This window comes from Stegastes partitus, unplaced genomic scaffold (genome assembly GCF_000690725.1).
Source record: "Stegastes partitus isolate 25-593 unplaced genomic scaffold, Stegastes_partitus-1.0.2 Scaffold401, whole genome shotgun sequence".
NCBI lineage: Eukaryota > Metazoa > Chordata > Actinopteri > Pomacentridae > Stegastes > Stegastes partitus.
In genome coordinates, this window is record NW_007578132.1 from 112,099 (window position 1) to 131,458 (window position 19,360).

At 41.2% G+C, this 19,360-nt stretch overlaps 1 protein-coding gene across 2 annotated transcripts in view; it reads left to right on the forward strand.

Moving 5' to 3' along the window:
* Nucleotides 1-19,360, forward strand: part of dock9b (dedicator of cytokinesis 9b) — a 62,377-nt gene that overhangs the window by 21,471 nt on the left and 21,546 nt on the right. For both annotated transcript variants that reach the window (XM_008285407.1, XM_008285406.1), the window contains exons 3-20: nucleotides 4,904-4,993; nucleotides 7,351-7,433; nucleotides 9,718-9,787; nucleotides 10,418-10,513; nucleotides 11,722-11,856; nucleotides 12,019-12,193; nucleotides 12,513-12,568; nucleotides 13,698-13,772; nucleotides 13,913-14,053; nucleotides 14,626-14,967; nucleotides 15,060-15,142; nucleotides 15,513-15,635; nucleotides 15,729-15,808; nucleotides 15,903-16,090; nucleotides 16,651-16,716; nucleotides 18,053-18,145; nucleotides 18,475-18,586; nucleotides 18,849-18,967. In XM_008285407.1, coding sequence (XP_008283629.1) covers nucleotides 4,904-4,993; nucleotides 7,351-7,433; nucleotides 9,718-9,787; nucleotides 10,418-10,513; nucleotides 11,722-11,856; nucleotides 12,019-12,193; nucleotides 12,513-12,568; nucleotides 13,698-13,772; nucleotides 13,913-14,053; nucleotides 14,626-14,967; nucleotides 15,060-15,142; nucleotides 15,513-15,635; nucleotides 15,729-15,808; nucleotides 15,903-16,090; nucleotides 16,651-16,716; nucleotides 18,053-18,145; nucleotides 18,475-18,586; nucleotides 18,849-18,967 — 2,127 coding nt within the window. The remainder of the gene's footprint in view (nucleotides 1-4,903; nucleotides 4,994-7,350; nucleotides 7,434-9,717; nucleotides 9,788-10,417; nucleotides 10,514-11,721; nucleotides 11,857-12,018; nucleotides 12,194-12,512; nucleotides 12,569-13,697; nucleotides 13,773-13,912; nucleotides 14,054-14,625; nucleotides 14,968-15,059; nucleotides 15,143-15,512; nucleotides 15,636-15,728; nucleotides 15,809-15,902; nucleotides 16,091-16,650; nucleotides 16,717-18,052; nucleotides 18,146-18,474; nucleotides 18,587-18,848; nucleotides 18,968-19,360) is intronic.

Sequence of the window (19,360 nt, forward strand, 5' to 3'; positions counted from 1 at the left end):
AGCTTGGAGGGTTTTGTTTGGAGCCCTGTAGATGCATTCTGGTTTACTTTGCCCTCTATCACAGGCCAGACTGGCAGTGACCTTGAAGCTGGTATGCACTGAGGTCTTGTTCATGCTAATGTAAATGTTTAAAGTTATTGTTCAGATTTGATAAATTATGCCACAACAATGACAGACTGTTTAAGTCGGCTGTCCACAACAAGCATGTATTAAGTGACACTGTGGACACTGGGGGCTGCGACCAGAAGTTGCACCCTGCACGGCAGCTCTGTCGCCATTGGTGTGTGAATGTGTGTGTGAATGGATGACTGAGAAACACACTGTAAAGCACTTTGAGTACCAGCTATAAAAGCACTATTGAAGCGCAAACCATTTACCGTATGGCAAACAGCAGCCTTTTTACAGGAATATAAGCCCAGTATTCAGTCTGTTTTTGCTTTTATTTTGGTCCCCACCATCTCCTAAAGATTTATTTAGTCATTAAGTGTGTGTTTTGAGGGAAATATAGTAATTAGTTACTACAAGTTGCAAGTGAAGCAAGAAGAGATAACATAAAAATTATTCTTATTTTCTTTGTTCTTTTGTCTTAGCTGTTAAAAAATGAAGTTTCTGAAGTTTTAACGGTGATACCCAATGTCGTGAGTCACTACTTTGGAAAGTAGCTAGTAGCTGTTAAGAGCTATGTGAACAGTTTGTGTACGTAAAGTCCATACATGTAACAGCTTGGCACAGCTGATCACAAGCAGCTAGACAAATGATGGTATCATCTGTCAGAAGGTTAACTTTTGGTGTGCATGCTCTGTCTGCTTTTCAAATATATATCCCCTCTGTAGATCTGCTGCTGGTGTTCAAACAGCCTAAAGATATTTCATCACCGTAGGATTGAGATGGATCTCAGCGGGTCCTGCCTTAAGTTTGGAATAAGCAGGGAAAACCAGTAGAGGCCCAAGCCTCTCTCCAGAAAAGCAAAATCCAAACTACAACTGTTTATTATGCTCCATAAATTCAACAAACGGGCCAAAGCAACAATGAATGTATAAAAAACCACACATCAGGGAGCCACACATGGGCACTGTAGTTTATTTTACTCAGTCTCACATATACCATTGTGCTCTAGTAAATACAACATCACGTCTGTGTTAATTCATGGCTACATCCCCATGAGATGCACTATTTCCTCCTGTTGCTGTAATACTAGTGCCTTGCTGTTCTAATGAGATAAATTAAAAATTAAGCATTTGTGACTAATTTTGTATTCCCTTTCTCAGCTTGAGTTGTATAACGTCTGTAGTGGCTGTACCAGTTAATTTAAGGCTGCCTAATAAGAGAAATGACACACTTGTGAGTTGAAGTTTATAGCAACAAGAGTATGTGGTGGGAAATCTACAGCCTCCACTCTGCTTCCAGACTATTTCACAACGATGATGGGTGGTTTTTCTTACGAGCCTGTCTGCAGTGCACGGCCTTTAACAGCTGCCCAGGACTGTGTGTGTGTCTGGTTGGTCCATCCATCTGTCTGACCTGCCACATGTTTACACCAGTGGGCTCAGAACATAGAGACATATAGGTGTGCACAGATATGGACACACAGCCTCGCACACAGTAACTGCAAGAGATGTGAAGGGAGAAAGGAGCTAGACTCTCACACATTCATGCAGAATAAGGTCAAGCCATTTAGTGTATAAAGAAACAAATGATAAGGTTTTAATTCATGGCAGGGTGAGATGATAAGCTAAGAGCGATATGACTTATTTGCATATGAATTCAGACTTTTATCTTATAAAGTAGAAAGAGGACTTCAGAAGACTCTCATCCGGCCCCGAACCACTCTGGCCACATATCTCCATGTTCGAATATTTAACGCCTGCCTGGCATCGCCCCTCTGACCCACAGCATCTCTGTCTGTGGGAACATGCTCCTCTGGCCCAGTGGAAGCCATCAAAGCTCCGGTTTAATGACTGTGAAAGAAATGCGCTTAATTGGCAGCCAGCAGGTCTCGCTCACAGCTGACTGACGGCGGCGTGCTTTGGTCAAAGACCGACCGGTTGTGTGTGTTTGTTGTCATTCAGTTGGCAGACGTAGACTCTGAAACGTCTATGAAGTGTCATACAGGGTTTTACTGCAGTGTGTTGTTTAGTCATTCTGTCAGAAATGTAAACTGAGTCACTCTCTACTCATTCTTTAGAGAACTGCTCGGCCCGGTAGTTCTGTCTCATCCTGCTCACACACTACAGACGTAAAAGCTGGACATGTTGGAAGTGAGAATCTGAATCTAGAGTTGAAGACAGATAGATTAGCACAAGGATTAGAAGCAGAGGGAAGCAGCTAACCTGGATCTGTGTAGAGGTAAAGCTCACTCAAGCTGAGCATGTTATACCTAGAATCTGTTTTGAATGTTTATGTGTAAGGCCCCCTGTTTGGCTTCATGCCAGCCCAAGTTTGCTGCTTTTGGCATTTTCTATCTTCAATTTAGCAGGCGGATAAGAGAGTGATATCAATCTTCTCTCAGCAAGAAAGCAAATAGCTTTTTTTTTTTTTTCCCCCAAATGCAGCAATTTCACAGCTTAAAAGCGATGCAGTGAGGGGCGGCGCTACAGCTCACCTGGTGGAGCTGGCGTCCCATGTGCAGGGCTACAGCTCACCTGGTGGAGCTGGCGTCCCATGTGCAGGGCTACAGTCCCCATGAGGAGGTCATGAGTTTGAATCCCGCTCATGGCCCTTTCCCACGTGTCCTCCCCCCATTCTTCTCCCCCACTTTCCTGTCTCTCTCTCACTTCACCATCAAATAAAGGCCAAAAAAATAACTTAAAAAAAAAAAAGAAAAAGCGATGCAGTGTGAGCTTTGGGCTGAGGCTGGCTAGCTGTTTCCTCTGCTTCTAGGCCCGATGCTGAGCTAAGCTAACTAAACCCAGCTTCATATTTGTCCGACAGATATGAAAAGATCAATCTTCTCATCTATTTCACATAAAGTAAACATGTTAGTGTAATTCCCCAAAAGGAAAACTGTTTCCTCAATAAGATGTGTTTCCTTTTAATCCAGCTACATCAAAAGCAGAAAAATCAGTTCAGTTTTTTCCAGTGTCTGAGATCTAGTTTTTTATATCCAAAGTGTCTGAACGAGGAATATTTTCCAGCTGTAGCCAGTGATTTATAATACGTCCAATACCTTTATTTGACCTGTGTGCGGATTAAACAGGGAGAATAAAGTCCAGTGTGGGCTATTGACACATCTTTAAAAGCCAATGAGAGAGTGAACTGGTCAAAGAGGAATGAATAACGCTATACACTTGTCAGTGTAAGAACAGGAGATTTGTGACACAACTGGGTCACTGTGCCGCTGCTTCCCACTCATCTTTGTGGGCTGAGTAGAAAAGCAGAACACTAAGTGGTAGCAATGGCAGCTGCAGCATCCAGTAGCTGGAAAGACTTGCCAGCCCGACAGTCTTTACACCCTGAGGCGCCTTTTGCTCCTCGGCTACGGCTCCTCGCTCTCCTCTCCCCGGATGGATCTGTCTAATAAGCCAGGCAGGGGGAAGAGTTAGGAGTGGAGGGAGATTATGCTGCAGCAAATTCTCTGTGGTGTTGGTTACTTGTTCTGTCCCCCTTCAGCACATTATTACATTTTATTTTTTAACTTTATTTTAAAAAATAAACCACTGCTATGTGTGACTGAGGCTTGTGTCATAGTTCTGTAGCTGTAACCTTCAAATCACTGGGTAGCACCTCACATAAACCCTCAAACAGTCTAACTGATGAAGTTCAATTCTTCTTATTATTTACACTCTTTGGAGGTTGCATTCATTGAGGAGTTTCACAGCGGTTTCATGAACGGTTGCTCAAACACAACCCTAGATTTGGTAGCTGATAATGTCAGTGCAGTACACTATCTCCTGTCTAGTTACACTAACGACCAACCAACACCACCAAAGGGTCTCACTCCCGTTCTGTCCACGGTCACTTCTTCAAAAACCCTGTGCAGTGCAAAGATAGCACAAAGTCAACCCTTAGTTTGGACTCTATTTTATATTCAGGCAATCTGTGAGCCATCATCAACAGATGTGCAATTTAGGAAATAGCTCAAAATCTTTTTGTCCCTCAGTGGACAGAACACGTTTCCATCCACATGGTTAGAAGAGTGTTTGGGAAATCTGGAGACACCTTTAAAATAAAAACCATGTTAAATCAACAGCCTTTAGGAGACAGTGTTTTCCAGTAGATGAATAAAAGTGGTGTTGAAAATTTACATAACAAGTTCAAATATGAGAATTAAAATCCCACAGCATTATTTTTTATGTAAATTTACCTGAACAAGTAAAATATTAAGGTTAAGTGAATTACATGGGTTGGTTGAATTATATAATCTAACAAATTACCTGACTAATAAAAAAATGATTGTTAAGACCCCACAAAATGACACATGAATAAGTCAGTGGTCATACATACGAGACACGATGTGGTTGCAAGGCTTCTGTTATTCTTTATGCTAAAGCTAACGGTGTCCTCTTTTATTCTTTTCAGTCATATCAGTCTACGTATATATTCATGTGGTTATATCTGAACTATTGTTTTTAAATGTCTGTTTTGACACGACTCAGAGTCAATGTGGTTTGACCATGTGGATGAGTAAGAATGAGGCAGCCAGTAGCCGCCCTGCTGGAGCGTCCTTCAGCAGAGCACTGATCCCGAGCAGCTCCAGGGAGGCTGCTGTGCTGCTTCCTTGATCTCTGACCTTCCTTTGAAGGAGAGCAAAGAGAGAAGTTTCCTATAGGGATCAATAAAGTTTGTAGCAAAAAGTTTGCAGTAAAAACAAGCCTCATCCGAATCGGTTCTGTTGTGTAAAACAGCAGCAGGATGGATGTGTTGTGTTTTTCACGCCTGCCTTCAGCTTTGTGTCTCTCCTCAGATCTCCACCCTGCAGCGCCAGGGCCGGACTCTGTTCTCCACCGTGCCACAGACTGCTGAGAAAGAAGCTCATTCTCTCTTTGTCCAAGAGGTAAAACTAACACATACCTGAATGTAAGCCTGCTTTTTTCTTTATTTATCCCTCCATCTTGTACAAAGCCACAGCCTCGCCTTCGTGACTGAAGCCTTTGTTATTCTTTGACTTGGAGCACCACCATGTTTTCTCTCTTTTCACCCCAACACAGGTGCTTAACCTCAGTGCAGATAGTGTAACTGGCTTTCACACCCTGAAGACCCCTCAGTTCCTGAAGCTCATATCTTCAGACGTGAATCCATCCAAGGATTCACTGTGATGTGTGCATGGTTTATGGGCAAAGCAGCGTTGATTACATTTTAGAGAAAGCTCATGGAAAAGACAAACGTTAGCTGACCACAGAGATGACTTAGAAAGGAGGGAAAGCTGATACGGTGGATGTCAGAAATGTTGCTGTTAGCCTTTAAATGAACTTCCATTCGTGTCCCCCACCCTCACATGTTTCCTGACAGCGCAGTAGATTGACCACAGATGGGATCTGTACTTCATTGGTGCTTTACGTCATGTTGTTTCAGAGGAACTGTGTGCAGGGCTTGGTTGGGGTGCGGCCTGATAGAACCTGATAGAACCTGATAGGTGATAGTCCCCCATGGCTGCAGCCAGGAATTACATCACAACTCCATCTGGAGCAGCTGGGCTGCCTCATACAGATGGGATGTTCTGTTTCGGAATTTAATTTTTCACTTTTGGGACCCCCTGAGTCACGCAGCATGTGTTTTTATAAATTCATAGAAATAAGGGATTCTACTGATATTTGTTTTTATAGATCTGTCCTCTCCTCTGTGTACGGAGCAAGATGATCACTCAAAAACATGTTGACTTTGTGAGCTTGGACTGAAGTTTGTTTTGTTACGCTCAACGCTGACTTGAATCTAAAAATTAAAAGAATAAGTTGACGTTACAAAATCTGAAAAGTCTCATTGTAATAGTCTGAAGCCAGTGGGTTAGATTTATTGCTCAGGTGGCTGGGCTGGCTGCATACCCCAGGAGGACCTCCAGCCCCGTTTGCTTCCTTTGTTTTTTGGCAAACCAGCTGTTTCTCGTCTAGTTTAAGTTGGGAGTGATGTTTTGTATTTTAAAAGTTAGTCAGGCTTTTCAAAAGTCAGTTTTTACACATACTACAGGATCTTCATGTACTGTTGTTGTTAATCCTCTCTAGGCACAAGGGAATGGAGGAGAAAAAGGTTTTACTAACTTGATGAAGCCCTTTCACATAAGTGTGCAGCACCACTTCATTTCTGGTTCAGTCTCATGTAGTTTATAATCATCAGTCTTTATTTTTATGCATTTTTAAATTTTATGTAACTAAGGAAGTTGAATTTAGGCTGAAAGTCTATTTTGCAAAAGAGGCCTGGTCAGGATGACCGAGTAAAAGGTTTCTGACAGGATGTGCAGCATCAGGCACACAAATAAAAACCAGGGATGGAAGTTATGAAGGTCAAAGTCAACTAAGAACAGAGAAAATGAGAAAAGCAAATGCTAAGATGGCTAAAAGTAGTTCAAAGAGACCACTGATTTATTAATAAATGAATTGCAGCTAAAATACCTACTGGCAAATAATACTGATAAAAACAATTATTCGAACAGGACTTTGACAGACAGTTCAAGTTCAGCATTGCCACAGCTGCTCACACTGCTTCATCCCCATATCTCACTTCTTAAACCTAAATCTAAATAATATGAATATTGAGTATTTAATTCAATTTTATTTTATTTAATGTGAGCGCAAATTCACAACATATGTCACCTCATAGTGCTTAACATAGTAAAGTGAAGACCTTACCAATTTTGAACAGACAAGCCAACAATCCAGCGTTACCTTTGGAGTCCCTGCTTGTGGGACTTTATGGGGCTTGACAGTTTGTGGCCTTCAATTAATGGTCACTTTCCTTTTTGTTAGTCTTCAAAATAAAAAAGAAAAGTGAGAAGTTATCATTACAAATTCCCTGATTCTAATTTAATTCCCTTTAAATCACTTTGCTTATATAATCAACAATCCTAAGCACAGAACTATTACGTCTGTAAGGATTTTAAACAGAAAAATATTACATGTAGGGAAGGAATATTTATTTGTAAATGACAACACAAGGACTAAACCTTGAATTGATGCCAAAGAGAAAAGAAATCCAGCACCGTTTTGCTGCCTGACAAATGTTAAGACGAATGTTTGTCTTACTAATACAGTTAGATGCAATGTGTTTTAATGGTCTTGCCTTAATCTTTGGATGAAAATCAAATGTATTCTTACTTTTCTTAGTTTGTTGAGAACCCTGAGCCTGTCTGTGTCTGTACCATCTAACTACAATCTGCATTAGCGCTTGCTGAACACCCCTCTTCACTTTCTGTCTCTGCAGTGTATCAAAACCTACAAGTCTGACTGGCATGTCGTCAACTACAAGTACGAGGAGTATTCTGGAGACTTCCGCCAGCTCCCAAAGTGAGTGTGTGTGCTCAGCTGTACTTACAGGTGAAGGAGGCTTCGACCAACAGGTCCATCAGACTGTGGTCTCTGAATGCAGCTAAAGGATGAGAAGCTGTTGAGCTGAGCTAGTGTATAAAGTCCATGAAGAAATAAAGACCTAATGACATTGTGGTTTGTTTGCAAATGTGAACAACACAGCAAAAGAGAAACATTATTCCACCAGTTTTAGTCATGAGAAGTAAAACTGGATGTGCTTGTCCCTCCACCTTCCTCATGTCATAGACGTGTGAAGAATTCCGTTGGGTTTAACATGTCAAATCGGCTTAACGTCTTCTGACGTTTTGAGGGAAACTTTGTCTGATCTAAGAAAAAAAAGGCCTGCAGATGTCATAGTGATGTCGTCAGGTTTAGCCTGAGACAAGAACAAACTGAAATAACCACCAAACTGCATGATGGAACTTGTAGGATCCAGGGTTTTTGTTGTGGGGATTTTTCTAAGCAGTTTAAAGACAGTTCGGTGCAAAATCATCAGAAAGACGCTTTAAAATGAGTAAATCAAACAGCAGCAGTGTGTTCATTTGTTTAGCACATAACATTCAGGTTGAGTGCGTGTTTTCTCTCTGGACCGTTATGTCCATACATGAATGTTCTCTCCAGCTAATAGTTTACCCACCACACTCGACTACTAAAGCCCTCCAAGGTACACTGTAAGTAGGTATTCACACTCATTGTGTTCAGTGACACTGGCCTTTGTTCACAGCCCAGTGAATGATTTAGCAAGAACCCTAGAAACACGGAAGTCTTGAAGCTCTTCCACAAAAACAATAGACGGCTTCCTATGTTTGTGTACCGAGGATGAACAGGACTATTCTGGGACCGCTGTTGACTGATATTACAACCAAAGGAAGGTCCCACAATGCATTATGTGTCCTTGGACGAGCCATTTTCGAATAAACTTTGCAGATGTTGTGTGTCATGTTTAAAGCATTGTACGATACGAACTGGACAAATCCAGGTCCTGGCCTTGGCCGGGTTTCTGCAGATGGTTCCCCAGAGCAACCTGGGTCATCCAAAGGTCAAACTGTCCATGAAGCTTTGAGCTGCAGTTTCTCAGATACATCCTGAGCAGCTTGAAGCATTACTTAGATTTAATTAAATCCTTTTGCATTTTGCACTTTTTGAATCCTGGGATATAAATGTAGATTTTATAAAGCCAAACAGTGGAGAAACAGGAAAGCTTTTTCATTTCTCTTATTGGGGGCCACATATCAGGAAAGTCACCAAACTAGCCTTTTGTCAAAACGTATCACAGCCATCATCTGTCCCATCTGAAGGAATACAGACATCAAAATCCTTGTACATGCATCATTCCTAACATCATTTAGTCCAAAACACAGCTGCCAGAGTGTTTCCTGGTTTAATCATAATAAACCAGAGCAAGTCAGAACAGATTTAAAAACCCTTCTTTGACATCTGCATTCTCACTACTGTTCAGTCATACAGTACGCTCCACAGTGCACATATTAAATGAAACCCCTGTGTGTGGGACAGTTAGCTGAAAGTAAGGCAGGAAAGTTGTAAACTCAAAACTGTTGCCTGAAATAAAAGTTGGAATTGTTTGATAAAAGCAGTGGATGAATGCTTTAAGTGAAAGTCAAAACCGAGAAGGTAGATAAACAGTTCAAACATTTAGCGTTTAGGGAAACAGTTGGAATAGTTAGCCTAAATGAATAGTGAAAGACAAAATAGGTAACTGAAATAATGATTCAGTATGAAAGTAAAGGTAATGGATAAGGGTTAGAAATGTAAAGTACAGTAATGGTTTAAAGTGTTTAAAGTAACGGACACATTATTGAAATGACTAAAAGTATTAGTTAAAAGGTTGAGACTGATATTCAGTAAATAATAATTAAATGCTTGAAATTTCTTAGAGTGAATAACATTTTGTTATTTCAAATGCTAATATAAATGCAGCTATAACGACATATGACGGTTCATTTGAAATGTACGTGTCCATGAAGCAGCACCTCAGCTATCAGCTGATACATGGACACCTTTGGGAACCACTGTGCTTTACTCTTTATTTTCATGGAATAAGCGTGTTTTATTTTTGTTGTATGAACATCCTTAATTTAACTTTTAATTTATACTCTTACATCTATGTTTGACATTCTGCCTGCCTCTGAATTCTCATAGATTTATGTGACATTTGTGTTATAACATGTAAAGTGCGTCGACATTTTGAGAGATGTGCAACATCACGAGTCAGTTCTAACTTACACCTTCCTTATCCTTTCAGTAAGGTGTTAAGACCCGAGAAACTGGCAGCTCACCTGTTTGAGGTGGATGAAGATGTGGAAAAAGATGAGGTATGAGTCCCAATCCTTGAGGAAATCCTGTGTGACCCACAGTCTTTGCTCATATCAGTAAACGGTGGATGCAACTCCTTCAAGAGTTAATAACAATGACTCTACAACTCGTTCATTGTTCCTCTGGGCTTCACCAAACACTGTTCTAATAGAAACACAGCTACAAAGAAATGCTACAGAATACACATATTAGCTTTTAGTTTACTGCCTGACGTTGTAACATCTATTTCAGTTCAACCCAAGCCCTTCCTGTGCTGTCGGAGGCCTGCCATGTTCCTCTGAAACTCTGACGTCTTCTTGACATCTGTAGCATTTTAAAAGCCTTCCCAATAATGGCCTCACTTCAGCATTGATTTAACTAAAGGTCGGCGACCTTTAATGGACTTACTGTCATGGCTAAAGCCTCCTGAGATTAAAAAAGTGCAGTGTTGATGTTAAAGTTGACCCTAATGAAGAGCATTCCTCACAGACAGCCATTGCTGGCCCGTCCTCCCATTTGTCTTCAGGTCATTCTGCAAACTCTTAAGCTCAAAGCAAAGTGTGGAGCCTAAAGCATGTGAGAGTGAGTTGGCGTTTCTTCTGCTCCTTGCATGCTTTTTATTTAATGTTTTTTGTTCCTTCCTCCTCCAGGACACAGCTTCTCTGGGCTCACAGAAGGGAGGAGTGTCTAAACACGGCTGGCTGTACAAAGGCAACATGAACAGTGCAATTAGTGTTACTATGCGGGTGGGTACGGTGGTGTGAGTTTTACTTGTGATTAAATCCGTCTGTTAGAGATCCCTCCTCATTCTTCTCTGCTTCAGACACTAAAAGCAACAGAAGCTTTGGCAATTTTAATATTAAATGTTGATTGGTGATTTTAACTTAATGATTCTTGATTGAATTCCCAGACTGGGTGTAATCAGCCTATTAAAACAATATCTTAGATTCTTTGGCAAACGAAACAAAACAAAACTATCACAAATTGTTCAGACTTAGAAATATGAATGATCAAGTTCTAAAGGAAGAAATTCACTTGTGTCAACAAACCAAGCCAGTTTGAATGAGCTTTCATTCTTTACCTGTCATCAATACAACACTAACAAATATTTTTTGGTGAGTGTCACACTTCTTTTTTAGAAAACTGACCAAGAAGCACCTGTCTCAGATGAGTCTCATAGTCTTCTGTCTAATAAAAATCACAACAATGCAGTGATTTTAAACTATAATCCACTAATCCATGTGTTCATGTAGCTGTTAACGTGCAGTAAAATCCACTGGAGGGAGAAAAGCTCACATCTGCTTCTGAGGTAAAAGTAGCACGTGATGCCAAAGAGTGAAAATATTCTGTCACAGTTAGAATTGCAACGATTCATCAGCTGTCTTTGTGCCGATACCTGACCAAGTCTGTCCTAAAGCATTGTCACACCATTAAAAGTTTATTCATTTTTGATTTTTAACAGTCTGCTGCTGGTCGGCTCCTGTGGGTGAAGTCAAAGGGTGGAGACTAACCACCTATATGGATGTTTATTTCAGAAGACTTGTTAAAGCAAACAGTTCTTAGCTCAACATACTTCTTTTTTCAAAATAAATGTCAAGTTATCTAACCAAAAAATATCAGTTGGCAGGATTTTAAGTTTAAAAACCACGTACATAGTAGTTTGATTAAACAAGCCGTATCATTTCTTAATCTAAACTGATGAAACTTAAACACATTTACAGCACTAGTTGGTTTTAAGATAAAATCTAAAGTAAGCAGTTGGTGCTAATTACAACATTTATCTTTTCCCCTCTGCACATAGTAAAATCCTATTCGCCTTTGCTTTGGGTAGCCCACCACTTGACATACTTTCAGTTTACCCGTGAGCTTTCCCATGCCCCATCTACACTTTATAGTATTTTTAGAGAGAAAGAGGCCACATGGGATGCTGACATTCTCCATTTTCATCCTTAAGTCCTTCAAGAGGAGGTACTTCCATCTTGCTCAGCTGGGTGATGGATCCTACAACCTCAACTTCTACAAAGATGAGAACACCTCCAAGGAGCCCAAAGGAACCATTTTCCTTGACTCATGCATGGGGGTTGTTCAGGTAATGGACCACACATACTGGAGGCTCTGAAACTGTAACCTACAAATGAAACTGAAATGGGCATTTTTTTAGGTTCTTGTAGAAAACTGCTGGAATGTAATTAATAGTCTAATTTAAAAAAGAAAAGAAAGAAGCGTGTGAACACTGTTTGCTTTCTTTCAGAACAGCAAAGTGCGTCGATTTGCCTTCGAGCTGAAGATGCAGGACAAGAGCACGTTCTTGCTGGCTGCAGACGGCGAAGCAGAGATGGAGGAGTGGATCAGCACGCTCAACAAGATCCTCCACAGCAGCTTTGAACAGGCCATGCAGGAGAAGAGGAACGGAGACCTGCACGATGGTGTGTGTTTTTACATCGTGCTTATGTGTCTTAACAACTCGGCTATTATTTGCACGTCTCTGTTTGCCTGCCTTATGGCGTTTGTGTTTGCATTCCTTATCATCTGTTTGCTTTTATTCCTTTTGATGTTTTCTGTAGCTGCAGGCGTCTTCAATTTGCCAGAACCTCATGGAATAAATACAACAACAACTTCATGAGCAATCATTTTTTCCTGTTCCTGCGATTGTCCTTTTATTCATCACACAGCACAGACCAACAGGTCATCGTACTTTTATATAAGAGCCACAGCTAACAGAGCCCATGTTGATCTCTCCAACAGATGAAGAGCACGGAAAAACAGACCTTTCCGCAGCAAGTTTTCAAGACACCTTTCAGGTAGAGAGTTGTTCCATCTGCACCGACATGTTAAAACGATGTCTGTTTGGCCACTCAGCAAGCTAAATCTCTTATCGTGTATTCCTCAAACTGTAGAGGTGCTTTGGGTGTCTGAGGTCCCGTGAGTTGTCTTGGAAGCAGCCTGAATTCTAAATGGTGCTTTGCTTTGAGCAGAATAGCTAAACAGCTGTATTTCCTGAAACCAGGTCCCCACATTTTCCTCTTGGTGCTTACCAAGCAAACATCTGGTAGAGTGTGTTTGGTCTCCAAATGTAGAGGCCAGACAAGGCCAACACTCACGCTGAACAGGAATGCAGTGTTGTCGCGTGGCAGTCTGAAAACATTTACAGTAGAAACACATTTAGTGTTTTTTTAGCCAACATAGAGATTTACAGATGCATTTATGAGTATTATTTATGTTAAAAAGACATCAGTGATTTGTGTAATGTGAAAGAAGTTTTTTGCAGTGATGAACCCACCTTGGTTCATTCAGGGCTGTTTAGGAGAGTGAACTCCAAGTGAATGCTTTATGTGTGATGCATCTGATGAAGTATTAGTTAAATGTTAGCTCACAGTAATACAGTTTTGTTTTTTTTTTTTTAAATAAAACACAATTGGTATAATGTGTAAGTTTTGTGTTTACAGCTTGTTGCACTATAGTCAAAAATACGTTTTAAAGGTAGATGGCTGCAATATATAGAACAATTAAAGACTTTGCCAAGAAGAAGACACTCCTAATAAAATTCTTTCAGTATACTTGCCTTTTTTTTTTTATTATTTATTTTTTGCCATGCAGCAGTAAAACCCTCTAAACTGTATTTTCTTATAAAGTCAACTTTTTGTAAAAATATATGACATGATACTAATAAAACATGTACTTGCAACCTGCCAATCTTCCCACAAGTAAAAATGATGAGCTAACTGTTATGTTTTGTAGTTTGAACATTAGGATTGTATAACTTAGTTCAGATTAAAGGATGGGTTGAGATTGTTGTGTGCATTGACTGTGCTGTCCTTGCATTTTCTGATTATATTATATGGACAACATGACTGTTTCTATACCCCTTCTTTTTAAATAATTAATTCCCTCAGAGTACACAGTCAATTTTTCTCTTTGTTTTTTTTACAGACTGCCAGAGATATTGAATCCAAAATGAGGAGTGAAGCTCGCCTCAAGCTGTTTACTCTGGACTCTGACACACAGGTGATGAGGATAATAGCTAACTGCAGTCCTGTGCATTCTGTAGGAGTGTTGTTAAATCGGTCAGCTGCACCACACTGACGGCACTTATACTTTTTGTTGTGGCAATGAATAGTTGAAGACATCGATTCCTGTTTCCACAGAAACTGGACTTCTCTGGCATCGAACCAGATGTGCGGCAGTTTGAGGAGAAGTTTGGGAAGAGAGTCCTGGTCAGCTGTAATGACCTGTCGTTCAACCTGCAGGGCTGTGTTGCAGAGAATGAGGAGGGACCGACGACTAACGTACGTGTCACCCAGCAGTCAAATGCAGGGTTTTATGGACGTTCAGCGTAAGAACCTGCCCTCAGCATAATTCCGGAAAATGTCCTTTAGCAAATGAGGGCGAGCTTTAAATCACTTAAGAAGATCACAGACAGTTCAGATGGCCCACTTGGCCGGCCCTCGTCAAAACTGGTGTTGTTGGCACAAAGAATGGCTATTACCATAGCAACCAGTCAGGGCTTCCCACCGTGCATTAGCACCAGTCTGAGGCTGGTTTCCTGCTCTCACTCTCCAAGGTCTCTGTCTCTGTGGAAGGAGCACTCCTTCGACACTCAACACTGATCTGGGAAACCACAGCTATTAGCTCTCAAGCACACACACACACACACACACAAATGGCTCTGTGTAATGGAAATGAGCAGTGGAAAGAGTGAACGGGACGATGAATTATACCAATGGTACATTTGGTCTTAGTGGAAAATGAGAAGTGCATTAGGAAGGATGAGCATCCATTCAACTGTTGCTTTCTCTTCTGTGGCTGCTCTGCTTCCATGACAAAAAAACATTTTCCTTCCTCTCCTGTCTCGTTAAAGGTGGAGCCTTTCTACGTAGTCCTGTCCCTCTTCGATGTCCAGAACAGCAGAAAGATCTCAGCCGACTTCCATGTGGACCTTAACCACCCTTTGGTCCGACAAATGACGTCCGGTTATAGTAGTGGACCAAACTTGCAAATAAATGGCGGTGATGGTCTCCTGGGGGGCAACAGGCTGGCCAGTGAACTACCAGAGGGGGCCCTCCAGTACCCCAGACAAGGGGTGTTCTCAGTCACGTGCCCCCATCCAGAGATCTTCCTGGTAGCCAGAGTTGAGAAGGTCCTACAGGGAGGGATCACCCACTGCACTGAACCCTACATGAAGAGTTCAGACTCTGCTAAGGTACACGTATTAGCAGAGACCAAGGTGTAAACAGCAGCATGCTTCTCATCTTGTATCATCAGTTAGTAAAATGAATCTCTTTTCTTTCGTAGATTGCCCAAAAGGTGCTGAAGAATGCCAAGACAGCTTGCAGCAGGCTGGGACAGTACAGGATGCCATTTGCCTGGGCTGCTCGGTATGAACCCCGCTCATGCTAAGCTAAGTGCTTCAATAGAAAGATATGTTGCATCAAGATAAGCCAACCTTCTACTAGGCATTAGAGTTGTGTCAATCTTCTCATCTGACCTGCCTCCAGACAGCATGTTCCACTAAGTTACCCTTCAAATTCAGTCATCTTAGCTGTTGTTGTGTACAGAAGTAGACTCATCCTGTTGCTAAAGACTTCTTGCAGTTGAGGAAAACCTTTTAGCTTTTTGCAGTGAAGGAGACCTATTGTTGTTCTTGTGATGAGTGAAGCTACAGCATACAAGCTCAGCTGAAAGTTTGGGACACATATTATGTCCTACTCTACAGGAAAGCCGTTGTTTTTTTGTGTCTCTCTGCAGGCCTGTGTTTAAAGATGCATCAGGAACTATGGACAAAAGCGCTCGTTTCTCAGCTCTTTACAGGCAGGACAGCAGCAAGCTGTCAGACGAGGACATGTTCAAACTGCTTACTGACTTCAGAAAGTATGTTTTTTCCCCTCTGTCTTTTCTATCTTGTTACAACTTGTTTTGATGCCTTTTTGTATTAAAGTGTTTTTACCCGTGTTTTCCCACCAGACCAGAGAAAATGGCCAAACTCCCCGTGCTCTTGGGAAACTTAGATGTGACAATTGATAGCGTGGCCCCGGATGTAACCAGTAAGCTCTCCAAATATTTACAAACTCACTTCTAACTGTCTATTTATGTTCTTCAGATTTAACTGTGAACCCTCGTCTCCTTTGCTGTCTGCAGATTGTGTCACATCTTCCTACATCCCTGTGAAGAACTTTGAAAGAAACGGACCAGGCAGTGCTCTGCTGGAGGTGGAGGAGTTCGTGCCTTGTATTGCTAAGTGCTCTCAACCATTCACCAACTATAAAAACCACCTCTACGTCTACCCGAAGCACCTCAAGTATGACGGCCAGAAGTCCTTTGCTAAGGTACAGAAACGAGTTCTGACTTTTATTTGAGCTTCACTGTTGGTGGTGACATGATCTGCACAATCAGTATTTTATCTTTTATGTGTGACATTAACAGTCCTTCCAAAACATAGAACTCATCCTTTTTGGAACGTAATGCTTTTGTTTGGCCGCCGTTCTCATTTCATCATCATTTTGTGTTCCCGTTTAGCCTAAAAGACTACTGGCAACTGCCTCAGGCTTGTTCGGCCAAGCAGCAGAGCTGGATAGAATTATCCGTGTGGAGCAGCAGTTTCTGATTAATACATTAATACAGGGTTGTTGTTTTGGCTGGGTCAGCTCCACATAGGAAACCAACCTGTCTTCTCTTCCTATGTTATTTTAAATGACAGCTTTCAAGTCTTTGCCTTAATATTTTCCTGTTTTTTATTTAAACTAATGGCTGTCTGTATTGGACACAGAGAGGAAGAGTAGAAAAAGTGCCAGAAAATTGTGTCTGTGCCAAGAGGGAAATCTTGGAAATGGTTCTTTCTTTTCCATTTTTATCTGCCTTTCTGTTGACTTTTGTCTCCCCTGTTCAGGCGAGGAACATCGCTGTTTGCATTGAATTCAAGGATTCTGATGAGGATGACGCCCAGCTGCTCAAGGTACATTTACATGCTACACAATGCAGATTTTTTGAACATTTCCTGGTCTGAACATTAAACTACATCATTCAAAACAGAATTGTGGACTTGAGTCACATGACTTGCACATGACACACTGTTTAATTATGAGTGAGAATTATGACTGTTAACTTTTGACAAAAAGACAAAAGACTTAAGTATTAAGTCGTATTAATAATGGTAAAAGGTGACTCAACCGTTTATTTTCTTGAAAGAGATTTTTTTGTAATCAGCTTGACAGTAACTAATTACATTGCACTAGCAGAAGGAAAAGGTGAATTCTGCATTGCACAACAGCACATCATTGTATTTGGACATTAATACATTGACTAAGCAGATTTAAGATGTTTCCCTCTCATCGCTTTAATGACAAACTTAATATTTTAACTAAAGTTATTTGCCAAATGTTCAAAAGGAAAATGTTTAGCAACATTAACGTGCCCTCTGCAAGCTACAGCACACCTGATAATCGAGATGATCTGGAGAGGTTGTAGATTTAGTTAGGAACCATAAAGCCTTATATCACTGTCCACAAAAACTCAAATGTTTTAAGCAATTAGAGATATAAGGAGAGGAAAGTTTAGAGCTGGAGGAGAATGCTGCCGTCCACACAGCACTGGTGCTTCTTGCAAAGAAATGATGATAAACATTATAATTTTTGTGGACAGCGATGTAAGGCTTTATAGGGTACAGTTGTGTCCTCAAAATGGGAGTTACACCTCCTGTTTACAGGTGAGGCAGAGACCTTTTTGAAGTACCCTCATATCAAACTGACTAGCATGTTGAAAATGAATTTTAATATGTGTTAAATGTGATATAGGACTTGGTACTCTTGGGTTTGACTCGTGACCCCACTTTAGACTTTTGATCTGCTGATCTTCACTTGGGAACTGATGGATTTGGCTTGGGGACTTTTGCAGTTTGGTCTTGACTTTGAATTTCTTATCCTTGACTTGAGACTTGCCTTTGGAGTCGGTCTTAACGTAGGACTTTACATTAGACACTTACACAGGTCTTGACTTTGTCCTTAACCATGTTTTTCAGGGTTCTGAATTTCGCCTCATTGGTCTTGACTTAAGACTGGATGTGGGACTGACCAATCTTGACTTGGGTCTTGACTTGGAACTTGTTCATCTTGACTTTCGATTCAACTTTGGACCCACTGGCTATGAGTTGGGTGTTAACTTTAGACCAGCAGACAAACCAACAAGCTCATTAAACAGTAAACCACAGTGACGACTGTGGGTAACAGCATGCACTCATCCCTCTCACTCATGACTAATTATTGAATATCTTTTTACATTTGAACCTCCTGTAGTGCATCTACGGTCGCCCAGGAGGACCTCTATTCACTAAGCAGGCGTTTGCAGCCGTCCTGCACCACCAGCAGAATCCAGAGTTCTATGATGAGGTATTTCTCTGCTCACGTTCCTCACAACATTTAATGTTGTGGCTATTGCAATCTGCTTATTAATGGCTCTGAGCCATCGGTGGAGAGGGACAGATATGCTCAATGGCATACACTTAAAGTTGAAAAGCATTTTTTCTTTACAGCAGTGTGTTTGAAGTAAGAGGCTACCCTTCACCTCCTCTCATGTTGTTTGAGTACACTTCAGTGCTCCAGTGAATCCTCAGTGGAAATCCTCTGCAGGCATTTTTTCTTCACTTTTATTTTCCTGTACAAAGCTTCATTTGCATTTTGGAAGCAATCTCATGAATCTGTGTTTTTCTCACCTTCAGATAAAGATAGAGCTGCCTACCCAGCTGCATGAGAAGCATCATCTTCTCTTCACCTTCTACCATGTTAGCTGTGACAGCAACAGCAAGAAGAAGGACCTGGTGGAGACTCCAGGTGGGCTCCCAGCTTCAGTCGTCTTTTCCCGCGATGAACGTTAAACTGGAGCAACTATTTTATATGTGTTCATGAAATACAAACCAGCAAATTAAGTATCTGCAGTGGATGATGTGGGCAGAACAGATTGATAGAGGTATACGTTGATGGTAGTTATTGTGATTTAGGTGGAGATACTTTAAAATTCAGCTCTTTATGCTCATGCTGCTCCAATAATGGTGCTCCTTTACAAACGCATCACTGCACCTGTATTTTCCCCCAGTTGGGTCAGCATGGCTGCCTCTGCTGAAGGATGGCAGGGTCATCATGAATGAACAGCAGCTGCCTGTGGCCGCCAATCTACCTGCAGGCTACCTCGGCTCCCAGGACGGTGTTAACAAGGTAAAAAAACCAAAAAAAACCCAGATTATTTTGGAAAAGTTCAATTTAAGAATGGCGTGCAGCAATGGTCATGAGAGGACTGTGAACCCATCACCTGCTGAGATTTCAAGACCCTATAGGAAACACAAATCACAAGTATTTAGCCAAGGATGTAAATACTGAGTATTTATGTGGGTCAAAGTATTTTTTTTGCATTTTCCTCAACTGTTCAGAATGTAGTTCCTGATTAATGGATATAGATTTCATCCTATTAGCTATGATTGGATTGGGACCTTACAGAGGTCCATCGGACTAGCGCTCAAAAAGCCTGTGAAATCTGATCAGTATTCAGATGTAATCCATTAAAACTAACAATCAATAGAATCCCACCATTGAGGAGCTCCAGTGCTCTGG